This window comes from Labeo rohita, chromosome 24 (assembly GCF_022985175.1).
Source record: "Labeo rohita strain BAU-BD-2019 chromosome 24, IGBB_LRoh.1.0, whole genome shotgun sequence".
Lineage (NCBI taxonomy): Eukaryota > Metazoa > Chordata > Actinopteri > Cypriniformes > Cyprinidae > Labeo > Labeo rohita.
The window spans coordinates 13,227,768-13,247,187 of record NC_066892.1 but is presented as its reverse complement, the minus strand read 5'-3'; the positions used below and the strand labels follow the sequence as shown (position 1 = coordinate 13,247,187).

General features: G+C 39.0%; 1 protein-coding gene across 1 annotated transcript in view; it reads right to left on the bottom strand.

The window, feature by feature from the left end:
• The window catches only part of ctnnd2a (catenin (cadherin-associated protein), delta 2a), a 394,266-nt gene that overhangs the window by 110,346 nt on the left and 264,500 nt on the right, over window positions 1-19,420 (bottom strand). Inside the window, 1 exon segment of the mRNA XM_051098760.1 lies at window positions 1,981-2,113. Coding sequence (XP_050954717.1) covers window positions 1,981-2,113 — 133 coding nt within the window.

Genomic DNA, 19,420 nt, shown 5'->3' with positions numbered 1-19,420 from the left:
AATTCTGACTTTTTTCTTGCACGTGTAATTGTTTTCTCAGAATTGTAAGATATAAGCTCACAATTGTGAGTTGTAAAGTACAGTTTTCAGGGCGAAAAAAGACTGATATGTTTTTAGAATTGCGAGTTTACATCTTACAATTCTTACAAATCTACAATTCCTACAAAACTTAAAAATCTAATTGCACACAATTAAAAAGTCTCAATTTCGAGATATAAACTCGCAATTCAGAAAAAAAGTCAGAACTGTTAGTTTATATCTAGCAGTTCTGACTTTATTTCTTGGAATTGTAACTTTATGTCTCAGAATTGCGACAATGTCTCACAATATCATTCAATTCTGAGAAAAAAGTCATTTTTCTGCGAGTTTATATCTCACAGTTGCAACGTTTATCACGCAATTCTGAAATGCGAGTTTATATTGTACAATTCTGACTTTATAACTTGCAATCGCACATTTATATCTCACAATTCTGAGAAAAAAAAGTCAGAATTGTGAGATATAAACTCGCAATTGCGAGAAAAGTCAAAATTGAGAGATAAAAAGTTGCAATTACCGTCTTATATTTTTTATTCAGTGGCGGAAATGGGGTTCCATATGATGCCTTTGCCATATAAGGGATTTTCTGGCAAGTCATTTGCTTTATTACTTCTATGAGTCTCGATTGCGGACTTCCTGCACAAGGGCACCCCCTGGTGTCGAGTATGAATGAAACAAATCACATGTGAGAGTTGATCAGGTTTGAGAACACTCCATAATGGTGCTGGTGCTGGATTATTATGTGTTATATTACTGTATGTGTACTATTCATTTTCGAATATCACCAGTATATTGCAACACTGCTACTTAACACTGTAACGATATTTTATTATTTACCGGTCTATACCGGTATATTGAGACACCCCTATTTCAAACAAAAAACCATAAAGCTTTTACTTGGTCGAAAAATGCAGGGAGATCTCAAAGCTTGTGTTTTCTTGGCAACAGATTTATAAACAAACGTAATTATAAATTTGAGATGATGGTTTGGCACATGTTGCTTTTTGTTGCAAATGCACTTTATAACTAGTTGTTCATAGAGAGAGAAAGAGAGACAACGATTGAGAACCAAAGATGAAAATGATATGCCAATTTTTTGTTTATCTCCAAGAGAAAAAAATAAAAACAGAACACCATAGAGATACTGAATATATAGGCCCAAATCTAATCAATCAAGCTATGATGGAACATTGCTCCAAATGTTTTATGAGAACAACATGAAACAAGTTCATTTCGGTGTGTGGTGAAATTGATGAACGGGCAGATCAAAGAAAGCAGGGGATTCATTTAGTGTCTTTTCTTAATAAATAAGACATTTTTCAGATGGAGAAAAATGCTGGTTTGAAGTGGAGCTCATCGCTGGATAAACTAATTTGGCTCTCACTGTTTGTTTTTTTTCATTAAATATCATTTAAAAGTTTGTCGGCTAGCTCGTCTCTCCCTCTGTTGCTGTTTTGCTCCTGCAGATTTATTCTCCAAATTTAATTTCCTTGTCCTCCAAGCCTCTCTTAAGCCTCTGGGATACAATTATAGAGCTGCTGTGTGGAGAACGGCTGTCAATATGAAGCTTTGCGTGTATTGTTTGGCTGTGCTATTAGTGCTTAATTACTGGTGCAATCCAAGGTACTCTTCATAATTGTGAAAACTTACGGATGGGAGATCTACCTTAAGAGACCTGGCATCAAATTTCAATGACGGGGTGAATTATCTGTCAGCGGTATGTACAAGAATTAATTTCACGCAACAACACATATCAACAAAAATCTTTCGGTAGGTATTCCACAAGAATTTTCCCAAGTAATACAAATATGAAAAAGTCAGCATTCAAATTCCACTACTACAAGGCCACAAAAATGCTTTTTGAACAGATTTTGCTCTGTATCATCCACAAATGTGTCTTGGTAAGCAAGATCATAACCAATGATATAAAGCTATATTTACCTCAGCTTTAATCTTGTTGTCTCCAAAGCATAGGTGTTGCAAATATGCTGCTGCGTTGGACTGAACTGAGGGAAACTGATGCTGCAGCATCTGAATGACTTCGGGTAATTCAGGATCTCGCCAACCGAACTCCCTGTGGAAAAACAGAGAGTAGGAGAGTGAGTTTCACACTTCTGTTGTACAATAGGTGGTGAAATAGGACTTATACTGTATGCTGTAAGCTGGCAGACCTGCACCATTACCGAGAACATCTCTAACACATGGAGGTTAAAGTGAAATAAATGTCTTTCCAGAAACTGTTACAGGGAAAATGGTTTCCATTATTGTGTTATTGTTCTGAAACAGTGGGCTCGGAGAAGAGGTAGGAGTTTACAATTGTGAATACCTGTGTGTATGTGAGAGTGTTTTTTTTCAGTGAGAACGAGTAGATTTGATTATTTTTTTACTGATGTTGAGGAAGTTTGACAGAAAGATTGGTTGTACTCTGAGGGTTTGGGGTTACTGATCTGCAGAAACCTGCTGCAGGAATTCTTCGGTTAACTCATAGAAATCAGGCAGCAAATATCATAAATCACAGATACATTTTTTACATTTTCACAAAAGAAGAAAACCCCCACCAAATTTTACACAGTGCAAAACATCTTACATCTTTTTCTTTTTTTTGTTTAAATGGGTCTTTATACTTATACTGTCATAAAAAATCTAAAAGTATTAAATGTTACATTAAATATATGTTATATTAAATATATCATACATACACTTAGAGACACACACACACATATAAATATATACCAGTCATTTTTTCTACATTTTCAGTAAAGAAAAAAAATGTATACACAAATTTTATCTTACATGCATGTGTATATTATAATTTTTACACAGTTTAAATAGGTATTTACACTATTTAAAAAAAAAAGATAAATCGATTAATTGCGATTAATCACATTTAAAATGTGTCCATATGATTTTTTTTTTTTTAATATAAATTGAAATTTATATTACATATATTTCTTAATTACATGCATGTGTATAAACTTATTTATTTATTTATTTTATTATTTATTTTAGGATGACATTAATCGTGATTAATCAATTCCACAGCACTAATATTTAATTTATTATATAACATATAAATATTTAAACTCTCCCTCTATTAACACACACACATATTTTTGTATGTATATTAATATATAATATTTTTGTAATGCCAAGCCAGCAGAGGGAGCCATCACCCGAATACTGACTGCGCGCTCCCTCTGCTGCTTCTACTGCTACTTCCTGTTTGGCAGTATTTAAGGACTCACCATGTGCTCACACATTGCGAAGTATTGCCAGTTTACCTGCCTTACCAAGCGTTTTCTGATTACTCTGATTTGTTTGCACGTGTATGATTCTGCCTCGTTTTCTGACTACCGATTTCTTGGATTACCCTTTCTGGATTGTTGAACTGTGTGGACTGATATCAAGGTTTGACCTTATTGCCTGGCTTTCTCACTACGATTTACGGATTACCCTTGGACTGTCGAAAGAGTGGACTGCTTTCTGGTTAACGACCCATTGCCTGGTTTTACGTGTATGTTTGCTGCTTTGTACAATAAACCTCTGCATATGGATTCTAACGCCGCCTCAGCGCCTTCGTTACAGAATACTTTGCCTCCCTTGAATCCAGCGGAGGTCTCCAACTTGCAAGCAGCGTTTGCTTATCAGAGCGAACTCCTAAAGAATTATCAAGAACAGCTTACGAAGCTGCAGTCTGTCAACGAACATCTGACACACTACGTGCGAGCCCTCCCTCCACCAATGCCTTCTACGGTAAGCTTTGCTCTCCCTACCAAATTCGATGGCACAGCTGAGCAATGCAAAGGGTTTATTCGACAAGTGAAACTGTATTTTGATTATCAACTTGAACAATTTGAATCTGAAGAGAAAAGATGTGCGTTTCTCATGACGCTGCTCACAGGGAGGGCTCTCGATTGGGCTTCAGCGGTATGGGATGCCGACTCACAGTTTAAGCGATCTGTTGACTATTTCTTGCAACAAATTCAGGAAGTATTCGAATATCCCGCAGGGGGCAGGGATATTTCGAATCAAATCATTCACGCTCGTCAAGGCAACCGCACCGCAGCTGATTACGCCATTGAATTTCGTACTCTAGCAGCTCAGAGCGGATGGAATGATGTTTCTCTCAAAGCCGTCTTTTACAACAGTTTGAACAGTGATTTACAAACTGAGCTCGCCTGCCGACGAGAGAATTCATCATTTTCAGAACTGGTTAACCTCGCCATTAAACTTGATAATCTCATGAGGCAGACACCCAAACAACGCTCAGCCAAGAGTTATCATCGCAACTCCCCGAGCTCCAGCTCAGTAACAGAACAAGTACCGATCGAACCCATGCAAATAAACGCTTCACGATTATCTGAGGAGGAACGTACTCGACGCCGTCAAAATCACCTGTGCTTTTACTGCGGTGAACCAGGCCACCGTAGCACTGGATGTCCACTCAAATCCAAGACCTCCTCAAAGGTAAATATCCAAAACCTCTCCATATTACAATACAAATCTTTGACACTGCCGGTTACCATAAGAACTGATACCCTCTCTCTCGATCTGACAGCGATGATTGACTCTGGGGCTGCGTTGAACATCAATAAGGACATCGTAGAAAAATTCAACATTCCAACTCAACCATGCATCCCGCCCATTCGAATCAAACCCATCAATGATACTCTCATCGACCACGGCATCCACCATCAAACCAAGACAGTGAAACTGCAGGTTGGATTACTTCATCAGGAGAACATTACCCTGTATGTGGTTGATTCACCCAAGTACGAGATTATCCTCGGATTCCCCTGGCTCTCCATCCATGATCCTGCCATCTCGTGGAATCAAGGGGAATTAACTCACTGGTCACATTTCTGTTTAAGGAACTGTCTTCCTGCTCAACCACAACCCTGTCTCACCACAAGCATTGAAAGTCCAGACACGAAGGTAAAAATCTCCATTCCTGAGCAGTATCAAGATCTATCAGAAGTTTTCAGCAAAACCAAGGCTCCCTCCACACCGGCCATGGGACTGTGCCATTGACCTGCTGCCGAACGCCATGCCACCTAAGAGTAAGGTGTACCCGTTGTCTAGAATGGAGGACCAGGCTATGGAGGAGTACATTGAGGAAGCACTAGAATCAGGTTTCATCCGTGCATCAACATCCCCCGCAGCAGCAGGCTTCTTCGTAGCCAAGAAGGATGGAGGTCTGAGGCCGTGCATCGATTACCGTGGACTCAACAACGTCACAATAAAGTTCCGTTACCCATTGCCTCTTGTACCCCCGGCTCTAGAACAACTGCGGGAAGCCACCATTTACACCAAACTTGACTTACGAAGTGCATATAACCTCATCAGGATCAAGGAAGGAGATGAATGGAAGACTGCATTTCTCACCACTAGGGGGCACTACGAATATCAGGTGATGCCGTATGGGTTAGCCAACGCCCCAGCTGTATTTCAGTCATTCATAAATGAAATTCTGAAGGACTTCATGAACAAGTTTGTAATACATTGACGATATCCTGATTTACTCCAAGTCAGAGACAGAACACATCACTCACGTGCATGCAGTCTTATCCCGTCTACTGGATAACCAATTGTATGTCAAGGCAGAGAAATGTGAATTCCACGTCCACCAGACATCCTTCCTGGGCTATGAGGTCAGTCACCAGGGGGTCAAGATGGATCCCACGAAGATTCAGGCAGTCACAGGTTGGCCTCAACCCTCAACCATTAAGGAGCTTCAGAGATTTCTGGGCTTCGCAAATTTCTACCGACGATTCATACGTAATTATAGCACCATAGCTGCTCCTCTTACCTCACTGTTAAAGAACAAACCCAAGAAACTCTGTTGGACAGAGGAGGCAGATCGAGCGTTTTCCGCACTCAAGACAAGTTTCACGTCAGCCCCTATTCTGAAGCACCCCAATCCCGAATTACCGTTTGTCGTGGAGGTGGATGCATCGGACTGTGGAATTGGAGCCATTCTCTCTCAACGTCATGGTCAACCAGGCAAACTCCATCCTTGCGCCTTCTACTCCAGAAAACTCACCAGTGCCGAACGAAATTACGACGTTGGAAACAAGGAGCTGTTGTCCATGAAAGCAGCTATCGAAGAGTGGCGACACTGGCTGGAGGGCGCTCGTCATCCCTTCCAAGTAATCACAGACCACAAGAACCTCGAGTATATCAAAGGTGCAAAGAGACTAAATCCACGCCAGGCTCGATGGGCTCTCTTTTTCACCCGGTTTAACTTCACAGTCACTTACCGACCAGGCAGCAAAAATAGCAAGGCAGATGCTCTCTCCCGGCAACATGATCCTCATCTAGACACTCATCCACCGGAACCCATCCTTCCACCCACCGTCATTCTGGCCCCTGTCTCATGGGATATCATAAAGGAAATCCAACGCAGACACGATCAAGATCCACCACCACCACAATGTCCACCTAATAAGCACTACATACCTCAAGAAATGCGTCACCAAGTACTCCAATGGGTCCACACCTCTCTCAGTGCTGGCCACCCAGGTATATCACAAACTCTACATCTCCTAAAGAACTCATTCTGGTGGCCATCCATGACCAAAGACACCGCTACCTATGTCAAATCCTGCCAGATCTGTGCTCAATCTAAGACCCCCAAGGAACTACCGTCAGGTCTACTCCAGCCCTTACCTATTCCACAACGCCCCTGGTCCCATCTATCAATCGATTTCGTCACTGACCTGCCACCTTCCCAGGAGTTCACAGCCATACTGGTAATCATCGATCGTTTTTCCAAATCCTGCCGTTTAATTCCTTTGAAAGGTCTCCCCACAGCCATGGAAACTGCCTTAGCCCTCTTCCACCATGTCTTCCGTGTCTATGGCTTACCTGAGGACATTGTAAGCGACAGAGGAACTCAGTTCACATCCCAAGTCTGGAAAGCCTTCTGAGCAACTCGACATTAATGTCAGTCTCACCTCAGGTTACCATCCTCAGAGTAATGGCCAGGTGGAGAGATTAAATCAGGAGATCGGTCGATATCTTCGCACCTATTGCAGTCGTGAGCAACACAGATGGTCAGAGTTTCTCCCCTGGGCTGAATATGCCCAAAATTCACTCACCCATTCCTCTACAGGCCTCACCCCCTTTCAGTGTGTCCTGGGGTTTCAGCCGCCGATGTTCCCGTGGTCAGGTGAACCGTCTTCAGTGCCGGCAGTCGATGACTGGATTAAGCGTAGCGAGAGGGTGTGGGACAGTGCCCATGTGCGTCTCCAGCGGGCTGTAAGGAATCAGGAGATTCAGGCCAACAGACGCCGCCTGCCACACCCTCCCTACCAACCTGGACAGCGGGTCTGGCTCTCTACATGGGACATCAAGCTGCGGCTGCCCAGCAGGAAGCTCAGCCCAAGGTATGTAGGCCCATTTAAAATTCTTAAACGAATTAATGAAGTTACATACCAGCTTGAGCTTCCTCCTAACTACCGTATCTCTCCCTCCTTCCATGTATCGCTCCTCAAACCGGTCCACCCGGAGGCTGACCCCGGCCAGATGGCCCCAGAACCGCCGCCACCCCTGGAAGTGGACGGCTTGCCTGCATATCAGGTGAAGGAGTTGCTGGACTCTCGGCGTAGAGGGGGTCAGCTCCAATATTTGGTGGACTGGGAGGGCTATGGACCTGAGGAGAGGTCATGGGTAGCCGCCAACGACATTCTGGATCCGTCTCTCATAGAGGAATTCCACCGAGCCAGACCCGACCGTCCAGCACCACGACCACGGGGACGTCCTCGTCGAGCTCCAGGAGTCGCTCCTAGAGGGAGGGGTTCTGTAATGCCAAGCCAGCAGAGGGAGCCATCACCCGAATACTGACTGCGCGCTCCCTCTGCTGCTTCTACTGCTACTTCCTGTTTGGCAGTATTTAAGGACTCACCATGTGCTCACACATTGCGAAGTATTGCCAGTTTACCTGCCTTACCAAGCGTTTTCTGATTACTCTGATTTGTTTGCACGTGTATGATTCTGCCTCGTTTTCTGACTACCGATTTCTTGGATTACCCTTTCTGGATTGTTGAACTGTGTGGACTGATATCAAGGTTTGACCTTATTGCCTGGCTTTCTCACTACGATTTACGGATTACCCTTGGACTGTCGAAAGAGTGGACTGCTTTCTGGTTAACGACCCATTGCCTGGTTTTACGTGTATGTTTGCTGCTTTGTACAATAAACCTCTGCATATGGATTCTAACGCCGCCTCAGCGCCTTCGTTACAATTTTACACATATTTAGCTTTTTTACAGTTTAAATAGGTTTTTATACTTTTATATCTTCAAAAAATCTGTATTTAATAGCGCTGTCAAATCGATTAATCGTGATTAATCGCATTCAAAATAAAAGTTTGTTTACATAATATATGTGTGTGTATATTTATATGTATTATAAATATGTACACATACATGTATATATCTAAGAAATATTTAATTTATGTGTGTGTGTGTGTATATAAATATACATATATAACATTTCTTAAATATATATTTCTTAACTTTAAATCTGTATGTGTGTAAATTTATTTATACATATAAACACACACACACGCACACGCACACACACACATATATATACTTAACAAAAATATTTTGGATGCGATTAATCAGTTATATATTATTATGTTTATAAAATTCACATATAAAATATTCTTTTTTTATATTTTAGGAGTCCTGAAAGGGAACCATCATATTTGAGGGTCCATAGTATCAGAAAGATGGCAAAGATTTGGTTGGATTTTTTAGAAACCACCAAACACCCTAGCAACCACATACAACGGCCTGACAACAACACAAAATACTCATTAAGCATTTCAGTAAGTTTCACAAGGCACGGCACACTAGTGTAAAAGTCTAGTTTACGTTCCACAGGTTAAAACACACAAACAAACGCACACCTGTCATGCCAATTTCTTTGTTTTTGTGAAGAATTACAAAAACATTTTCCATCACAGAGTCCATCACAGAGCGTGGCAGGCTTTGATAAATAAAGGCCCTAAACAAATGCCTTTTATCTAAGCGAGATTGCATTTGATGGAGATAAAAAGAACCACAGGAGGGATTCAGGAGGTTGCCGGTGTCTTAAGCCCTTAACCTGGGGGCCGGCACCGCTCGAAGGCAGCTGGTCTGTCCTGTCTCTGCAAACAGACCGATAAGCATCAGCTTGCCTGCAGTTAGGGCCCCATTCCTCCTGAGGATCAGTCTTCCCGCCCGCCAGCCCGTAATCAAAATGAAAACGATCAGCTGATAAGATAAGCATTGTGCTTTTTGATTAATTAAAACTTAGCAGGGATTCTCAGTTCAAATGAAACGTCAGTCATGTGCCGTATAAAGCGACAGAGGGTGGGTGTGGGGTTTCACAGGCGCTGTACTAAACGGGGCCAGCTGACACCATCAGAATAGTTTCTTTTCCTTTTCCCCCATCGACGCGCAGGAACTTCACAGGCAGCGTGACAGAACTAGGGCAGAAGAAAGAAGTTTTCGATGTGTGTGTATACGTGCATTTCAGTGTGTTTAACTGAGAGGAAAGATCATAAGTAGCGCAATGCAATCCAGTGTATGATCATACAACCACGCACGCATGCACACATGTATGCAGAGAACAGTCACCACGACTACAGTGTTCTACAGAGATCTGTAGATCTTCACAAGCGTCAGAGTCAGTTTACATTACAATCACACAGACTGAGTGCTTACATGCACAAAGACTATCAAACTACTTCTGATTTCTTCTCTTCCATGTCAGCATGGGTTATTCTATAATTAGGGGTACATTTAGAATTTGACAGAAAAAAGTTTGTCTGCTTACCAAACAACCCAAACATGACAGCTGCACTGAAACAATCTATACTGTGTGAAGTGCTATATAAATAAAGGTGATCTGTAGGAATATGTGCAGAAAATACCATCTATGTTTGCTACTGTCCACCATGTTACCTTTACTGGGTAACACAGTTGACAGGTAACTTAGTTGACATTTTTAGCGTTTTGGGTCTATACTCAAAATGAAAGCCTAGAACTACTGAGCATATGGTGTGTTTAGAAATATATTTTCATAAACAAAACATAATTTAGTTAAATTGTCTTGTTAAAATTTGCAGCAATAATACTTGGGTAACACGGTTGACAGTCAATCAATCCACTCTTGACACAGGCTTGCTAGTTTAACCAATATTAGGGGAAAGAGAGAAAACATAACTTCTAGTGTTTCTGAAGTGCTTCTAGAGGAAATATAATCATACTGTAGAAATTATGTGAGAATGGGACAAACCATTCCTTTTTGAGAGGGGGTTTTCTAGTGGGTAACTTAGTTGACAATGGTTTTTCGGACACAAATAAAAGTTTATATCACAATAAACATTTATTATTTTATAACACTTATAAGCGCACAGCCAAATGTCTTGATGTCCTAATCTAAATGAAGGCAAAACTATGAAAATAATTTATATTTGAGGTCATTTTAATGCTTAAATGCAGAGTAGAATGAGCAACTTTACAAAATCGGAGAGCTGAATACCAGGTTTGTATATGATATGAACATCATTTTTGAACAAAAAGATATGGCTTTTTCAATATATAGTACTGTGGTTGGGAAAAATATAACTGTGTTCTAGAAAATTAAGCATTGGGGCTTTATATTGATGAAAATATATTAAAAATATACCTCACAGACATGAGATGTACCCACAATTATAGAATGACCCACATGTGTGTAAACTGTTGAATGGAGTCATTATTTTTGTTTTCGTAACATTACGATTGAACCACTGATGTCACATGGACTATTTTAACAATATCCTCACTACCTTTCTGTGCCCTGAATGTGGTAGTTGCGTTGCTGTCTATGCAAGGTCAATAAGCTCTCGGATTTCATCAAAAATATCTTAATTTGTGAAGATGAACGGTGCATGCATGAAAGTCTTACTGGTTTGGAACAACATCAGGGTGAGTAATTAATGACACAATATTCATTTTTGGGTGAACTGTCCCTTTAAGCAATACATATCCTCTCATTGACATTGATAGAATGGTGTCGTGCTGCAATTTCACATTCACTCTGGCCAGACAAACAATTTATTGCAATGTGTGGATTAAACATAATCGTCTAAATGCTTGCACATAAACGCACCCAATCAGACTGCAACACATGCGATGGTTCAGTGACTGAGGAGACGCATTGAAACACAAACTCATCAGCTCCCTCACAGATGCACACACAAATAAATGGGCGTCAAAGTGAGAGAGACGACACAGGAAGTCTTCAAATCAAAGCTGTCTAAACATCCAGCTTCTTTTTCTGTGTTCAAACAATGCGTATCACCACAACGCAGCTCCAGGTAACAGCTGCATGACTGCAGGATTGCACAATGAGCGTCCTCCACCCATCACATTCGGGGAGTGATGGGTCCACCCAAGACGAGTACTGGCAAGGCAATGGACGGTGGCTAATGCGAGCGGACAGGCGTTGCCATGGCCTCCGTCCAACGGCCTGCAGCCTACCCTGGCCAGAAGATTATTTTTAGCAGATGTTAATAATGAACTCTCAGACATAATCATCGTGGCTGTGTTAGCGAGAGGTGCTGCAAAGTAAAACTGTCCCTGTGATTCCTTTAATGGCCATTAAGTAAAATAACAGGCACCCGGCAACATCATCACACATTTAAAGCCATTAATACAAGTACTTAAAGCTGCCATAGTGAATAAAGCTGATTTAATCTCATGCCAGTTTGCGGTCAGACTCACAGTTCATTGACAAAGCTGATTTATCCCTCTTCAATCAATACCTCCGTCTGATTGTCTTACAGCTACATCAGTCCCAAAAGGCAAAGCAGCAGTAAATAACCGGCAAAGACACATTAACTGAAGCATAATGAAGTCTGCTGTGAGAATTCAAAGAGTTTTGTTGGTCACACCGACAAATTTCGAGGAAGAGGTACAGCGACAGATACACAGTACATACGGTGTCAAAGGGACTGTATAGTTCAGGGCAGTGAGGTGATTTCTACCTTCACCAGTCATGCACTGCTCTACTCTAATTTCACACTCACAACCCATGACATTCACAATTTTACTGTTCTAATCCACTGTTTCCTACAGTTTTCTTCAATGACCCATGAAAGATTTGCGTTATTTAAAAAATTCACATCATTTTACACATATTTTGGAGTATGGGGTGCCATTATTTTGATGATGTAAAATAGTTGCACTCTGTGAGCTTCTGGCGCTACCTGTTGCTATTTTTGCCGCAACACAACTCTGAAAATAAAATACTTTTACGATGCCAGTGTGTGGCTTTTGGTTGTAATTTTCAGTGGAAGGGCAACAAGGGAAGTAATGTAAGTCTTTACTGCTTTCCTAGCAATAAGTAGAGGAGAAAAGAATGGGAAGATGCCTTTGGATGAATAAAACTTCCTAAAGACCAGCATCTTCGTTCTCCCCACTTTAGCCCTGATGTTTTTGAGGCTTTTAGTCAACCACAGCTGCTGAGAGAGCTTACAAACGGCAGAGACAAGAAACACTAGATGCCATCCTGGATGCTTGTCATGATGCCACAGACACTGAAGGAGTTTCTCAGCATGGAAAAATCAATGGTACGGCATTTGTTTTAAGCCTGTAAGCTCTTTCAGTAGCTGTGGTCATTGTATAAGTATTTTATTTTTCGAGTTTGGTAAGTGTAGTAAGAATGGCAACAGGTAGCTGGGAATTCAAATGCAAGGCTTTATTATAACAAACGTGGTCAAACAAGCAATGTCAAATACCAGCAAACAGTATAAAAAAAGAGTAGTCCACAAACAGGCAATGGTCAGGGCAGGCAGCACACAACTGGAATCAAAGATACAGTCCAGGATCAAAACACAGGCAGGGCAAAACTAGAAAATTAGGAAGCTAGAAAAACACAGATCAAACTAGAAAAACAATCATACATTTGATACTCAGTACTGAGGGTGAGCAAGTGTGCGTCTTTTATAGTCCTCTTGATTGACACTGGGAGGAGCCTGTAATTGGTTCCTAGCCAGGGATTTCTGGGAAATGCAGTCCGGGGTGGAGCAGCAAAAGAATGGAATGGAGTGCCCTACAGAGGAGCTCAAGGGAACTCCAGCTAGAGACTGTGACAGTAGCGCCAGTAGCTTATAGAATGCAACCATTTCACGTCATCAAAATAATGCCAGCCACTATAGTCCAAAATATGTATAAAACTATGTGGATTTTTTGGGTATTAAGACTTGTATGGCTTAATATAACATAAATGATGTTTCTTACTGAAATACGTAGTAGAAAACACATGAAAGATTTTTGTTATTTTAAAAAATTCACATCGTTTTATATATATTTTGGACTATTGGCGACGCCATTATGACGTTAAATGCTTACTTTCGGTGAGGTATTGGCGCTACCTGTTGTTATTTTTTACTGCAACACAACTTGGAAAATAAAACACTGATATGATGACCACAGCTACTGAAAGAGCTTCCAGGTGGTGATGGATATAAGCACAGGGTTAAACCAAATGGCGTACCATTGATTTTCCCCACAAGAAGTATAGATGCCCCCAGATATCCAGTGGAATCTGTGCTAAGAAACTCACATGACAAGCGTTGCATGTTTACATTCTGCCAGGATGGCATCTAGCATTTCTTGTCTCTGCTGTTTGTAAGGTCTTTCAGTAGCTGTGGTCTACTAAAAACCTCAAAGCCCTCAAGTCGGGGCTAAAGTGCAGAGAACAAAGACGCAAGTCTTTGGAAAGTGTTATTTGTTCACAGTCATCTTCCCATTCTTTTCTCCTCTTCTTTTTGTTAGGAAAAGCAGTAAAGACTTACATCGCTTCTCTTGTTGGCCTTCGACTGAAAATGACAACCAAAAGCCACACAATGTGGCATCATATCAGTATTTTATTTTCCGAGTTTTGTTGTGGTAAAAATAGCAGGTAGCGGCAGTAGCTCATCTAGTGCAACCATTTCACGTCATCTAAATAATGGCGCCCTCCATAGTCTAAAATATGTATAAAACAATGTGGATTTTTAAAATAATATAAGTCTTTCATGGGTTTCTACTACATATTTCAATAAGACACATCATTGCGTTTAATTAACGCACAAGTCATAAGAAGTCTTAATACCCAGGGTTCCCTTTAAACAAGGAAACAGGATGAGTTGTATAGCAGAACAGCATTATACTGAGTAATCAGGAATCATTGCTGAACCACACATAAGTTCTCTTCAATGAGTTTTTAATAAGATAAGAGTTCAGCTACATTCCACAGATGGCCTGATTTATTGATAAGCTTGAAGCCAAAGAAACAATATGGTGATCCATTGATGCCCTCCAAAATAGGCAAAAATCTCCTGGGTAATGATCAAATTTCTTCTCAAGAGCGAGGGGTGGAATTTGATTTTAAATGAGGCAATTAACAGGGTAGAGTTCCTTAGAGAGTCACTAGACTCCATCACAGTGGCACCACAGAAAAGTGAGATGGTCATGCTGGTTAATGGTGCTGAAAAAACACTCCCATCCTTCCTATGTTTAAAACATGAATGTGACATATCTGCAGCTGTCAGAGAAACACAGAAACCTGAGAGGGGTATATACATAGTATATACATATATAGGCACATTATATTTAATTCGATTTCTGCATTATTAGGGCCCTATGATTACCTCAATGCAAAAACAAGCAGACAGAATCATGGAATCCAGTCACAAAAATGGAATTTGTTGTATAACGTGGAATGTCACTGAATTTTGGATGAATAAATCAAAAGTAGGTCAGTACACAAATCAAAATGCAATATGGACTAGTGAATAGTAAGCTGCAAAATGACTATTTCACGAGTTCACACTTACATATAATGAAACAGTAAAGGTTATGCGTATTTGGCGTACTGTCTGAGGGGAGGGCTCCGAGCTCGGAATTTTGGTCTGAGCCCAGAGTACCCCCGCCTTTGGACGGAATACGTGTAAGTGTGGCGAAGGGTTGGTGGAGGGATGCTGGAAAACTGTCAAGAGACTGAGGTAAGACAGCTGTGTATATATATACAATTTGTGGATTGGATATTGGATTGATTACTGATTGTGCTCCCCTTGTGTTGATTAATTATCTGAACGTGCTCGTCCCGAACTTTGGTAATGAAACATAATTTAAAATGTGAATCCTGCATGTTCTGCGTGTCTTTGCGTGAACGAATGCCGCAGACATGCGGTTTTGTTTACTATACACATACTGAAGCGTGCGTGATGCTAGTGGTGGTTTCAGTTTCGGTCGCCTCAATATATGAGTACATGAACACACAAACATAATATATCTCAAGAACCGCTCTGAGAGACACTTCAAGAGTATTTTACCATTTCTTTAAAAAAAAAAAAAAACTATCATCATATCATCATCACTCGGGTCACAAAAAGCACAGTTGTGCTATATGTCGGCGCACTAACCACAAGGCTGTTGGTGCCAAGTACAAGCAGAAACTTAAAGGTCTTCACAGCAACAGGTCAAAATAAAAGTTCGGTTTAACTTGAAAAAATTATTACATTATTTATGTAATGATAGTACTACTACTACTACTAATTAGATTATTATTAAAAAATTATTTTTTAAGGAGTGTTTAGTAAAAAAATTATTTACCAGAATTTATTTACCAGAAAAACGTAAATACACAATACGGTATTTCTGAAAAAAAAAAAAAATAATAATAATAATAATAATTTTTTTTTTTTTTTGTTTTTGTTTTTATAAAAGCAATTAGTTATAGACATGTTTTTGATTATTAAATGTAATAAAATCATTAAAATGGAATCCAGAAAATTAATGGAAAACTTAAAAAAAATAAAACTGAATTTAAGAAATAAATTCAAACTGATTTCATAGGGCCTTAAAAATTTAATTTTTGTTAAACTTTTAATAAAAATGCTGTTAAATGGTGGATGTTTCATGATTTCAAATTACTGGAGATGGTTCTTGATTAATATATATATTTTTTTATTTAACCAATAAAACAGAGTCTAGAAAACTTAAAATGGAATTTGGGAAAAATAAAATGGGTTTTATAGGACCCTAATTATGTTATAAAAAGTAATAATAATATTGTGTAACTACTGGAAAAGTAGTGAATTACTGTATATATATATATATAACTACCAAATTACCAAATTAGCATATTAGAATGATTTCTGAAGAATCATGTGACACTGAAGACTGGAGTAATGACTCAGCTTTGCATCACAGGAATAAATTACATTTTGAAATATATTCAAAAAGAAAATTATTTTAAGTTGTAAAAATTTCACAATATGACAGATTTTACTATTTTTAATCAAATAAATGCAGGGATATAATGCACAGAAAATTCATATTACTGAATTAATCTTCAGGATAATCACCAGATTAATTACTTCATAGTTTACTTCACAATAAAAATTACACTGACGCCACCAGCTTCTTCGAAATAAATACACAACCAAACAAAAGCGATCTCCGCCCTATTGATCAGCATGACTGCTTCATGATGGCAAAACTCTGTCAGGTTCATTAGGCTATGATCTTGAATTAACCTAGAGGCCCCCAACAATCTTCCTATTCTAATCAGGGAGATAGTGACACAATTAAAGAGTCAAACTCCTTGTCAGTAATTTAATTAAGCCGGGTGCTATGCCATGTTGCATACTAAATGCTACTACCCAGGTGATATGACTTTAATAAATCCCTGCCTGGATGACTGCCGACGGAAGCTGAAGTTGTAGTCTCTAAAGACCCGTGTGTCTTTGCTCACTCGGCTGTAACCGGCAACAAATACGTTGACAGAACAGGTCCAAACTCCACTTCACACCATCAAACCTGAAATAATTAGGCTGCGCAAAGACGAGCGGAACGAAGGCCCGTCAAGAAGTCGTTACCCTTTGTCACACAATTATTACTAATGTGACATCACATCAAAAGGAGATGACACGCCGCACAATGAGTCCTTGGTTCGCTTCAAAAGGCGAGATGGTTGAAGCAACAGTGCGAGGGAGTTTCTGAACTGCCGATGCTTATTATTAGGTCTGATACTGCGGAATTCCAGCAGGAAGCGCGACAGATTTCCACAGAATTCCAATACTCATCATTCACAAATGTCAACTCACCTTACTTTTATGTTTGCTCATTTCATTCAACATATTTTATATCTATACAAATGAACAGACATGCTCATTCTTTATTATCATTATTTTCTACTTTTCATTATAATACATCCATCGAATCTATGAAAGAGAAGAAAATTACTCTGATCAACTGCATCTATTTAATAAAAAAATACATTTCTTAATTTTTGTCTGCATTTTATTTTATTATTTCAGAAGATAATCATATTTCTGTATTTTCTTCCTTTTTTATTAAAAAAAAAATATTATAAATTTTTTTGAAAGATGTCTTTTTATGCTCACTAAGGCTGCATCTATTTAATAAAAAAATCTGTAAAAAGGTATTATTTTGAAGTATTCTTACAATTTAGAAGGACTTTTTTTCTACATCAATATTTTTTAAAATGTCATTTATTCCTGTAATGGCAAAGCTGATTTTTCAGCATTTTTGTTTTTATTTAAGAAAATAATAATACATTTTTTTGAAAGATGTCTTTTTATGCTCTCCAAGGCTGCATCTATTTAATAAAAAAATCTGTTAAAAGGTATTTATTTTGAAGTACAATTTCAATATATATTTTTTATTTAATTCATTCATGTAATGGCAAAGCTTAATTTTCTGCATTTATACAAAATTCTGTTCAAAATTCACAAACTTTCAAACTGTACGTAATAAATATTCTTTTTTAATCTTATTTTTCCTTTTAGAAATAATATTAAATAATTGTGGTTATTTAATGGCATTCTTTTTCTAAAATGAGGCATATACTATACATTTCATAAAAAAATATATATTTTTATATAAAAAATATTTTATATATTTTATACACTACCATTCAAAAGTTTGGGCTTGTAAGATTTTTATTATTTAATATTTCTGAAACACGTCTTTTATGCTCACCAAGGCTGCATCTATTTGATTAAAAATACAATGAAACAGTATTATTCTGAAATATTATCACAATTTAAAATAACTGTTTTCCATTTTAATATATTTTAAAATGTCATTTATTCCTGTAATGGCAAAGCAATATTTTCTGCATTTTCTGAAACTTGATTTGATTGAAAAAAACATTTCTTGTCATTACGAATTTTGAAAACAGTTCTGCATTTAATATTTTTGTGGAAACCATGATGCATTTCTTAAATCTCTGATGAAAAGAAAATTCAAAACAACAACATTTATTAAAACAGAAATTATTTGTATCATTATAAATCTTATTACTGTCACTTTTGATCAACTGAATGCATCTTTGTTTAATAAAAGTATTAATTTCTTTTTTTCTTTTTTCCTTTTTTTTTGAGATATTCGGTAAAGTGTGTCCATTCCTTTGGCCATTACTGGATGCATATTTCCATACTCAAATACATTTCACTGAATTTTGCCATTTTTGCCCCATAATTAGCACTGAAAATGTAAAAAGCACACAGTGTGTGTCTGCTCATTACCTTGGTATGCTGCATGACAAAAAACAATAAATACAAACGTTCCTCTTTCCCCTCAACAGGACAACTTTAAATAGAGGTAGATTTGAGGATTCTAGAGGTCAGCCTGCATCTGGCATGAAACATTAAATGAATGTCTGTGAAAGCCTGAGATGGACGATCTCTGGGGTCTCTGGAGCGTCAGATCTACTCCATCAACCGCAACTCAACAATACTGATGAAAACGATCATATCAGGGGGTAAGTGACAGAGGAACGTCATATCCCGAATCTCTGAAGATTGCCTCCACGGTGAATGGGTTTGTTAAGATGTTCTGGATCGCTCAAAGTTGCGTCCGGGTACGATTCTCTCTGACTCATGTGATGAAAGATGACAGTCGTCCTTGGGACTCTTCCCTCAGAGGCTCTAAGGTCAGACCGCATCCAAGGACATACGTGTCAATTATGGAGGAAACGAAGAGCGGGACAGGAACGTGTGCAGCGGTGGAAACATGGTGTGGGCGGTCACTAGATGATATGAAGCAAAGCCTATTTATATAGAGAAAACATCAAGTGACAATGTGAAAACACACACATCCAAAGGTGACGGGTGGACGGCGTTAGCCCAGTGATATAGTGCTCATCAGACAGCGTATCCAATTAAAAACGGATTTGCACTGATGAGCGGAGGAGTTGATATCTGAATAGGTGGTACAGGTCAGGTTCAGCTAATTATTGTAACATATACACAGACACATTCACAAATGATGGAGCACGCCTCTACTGCTTATTTGCTCATCTAGCGCACAGTCAGCTGTCTACATCA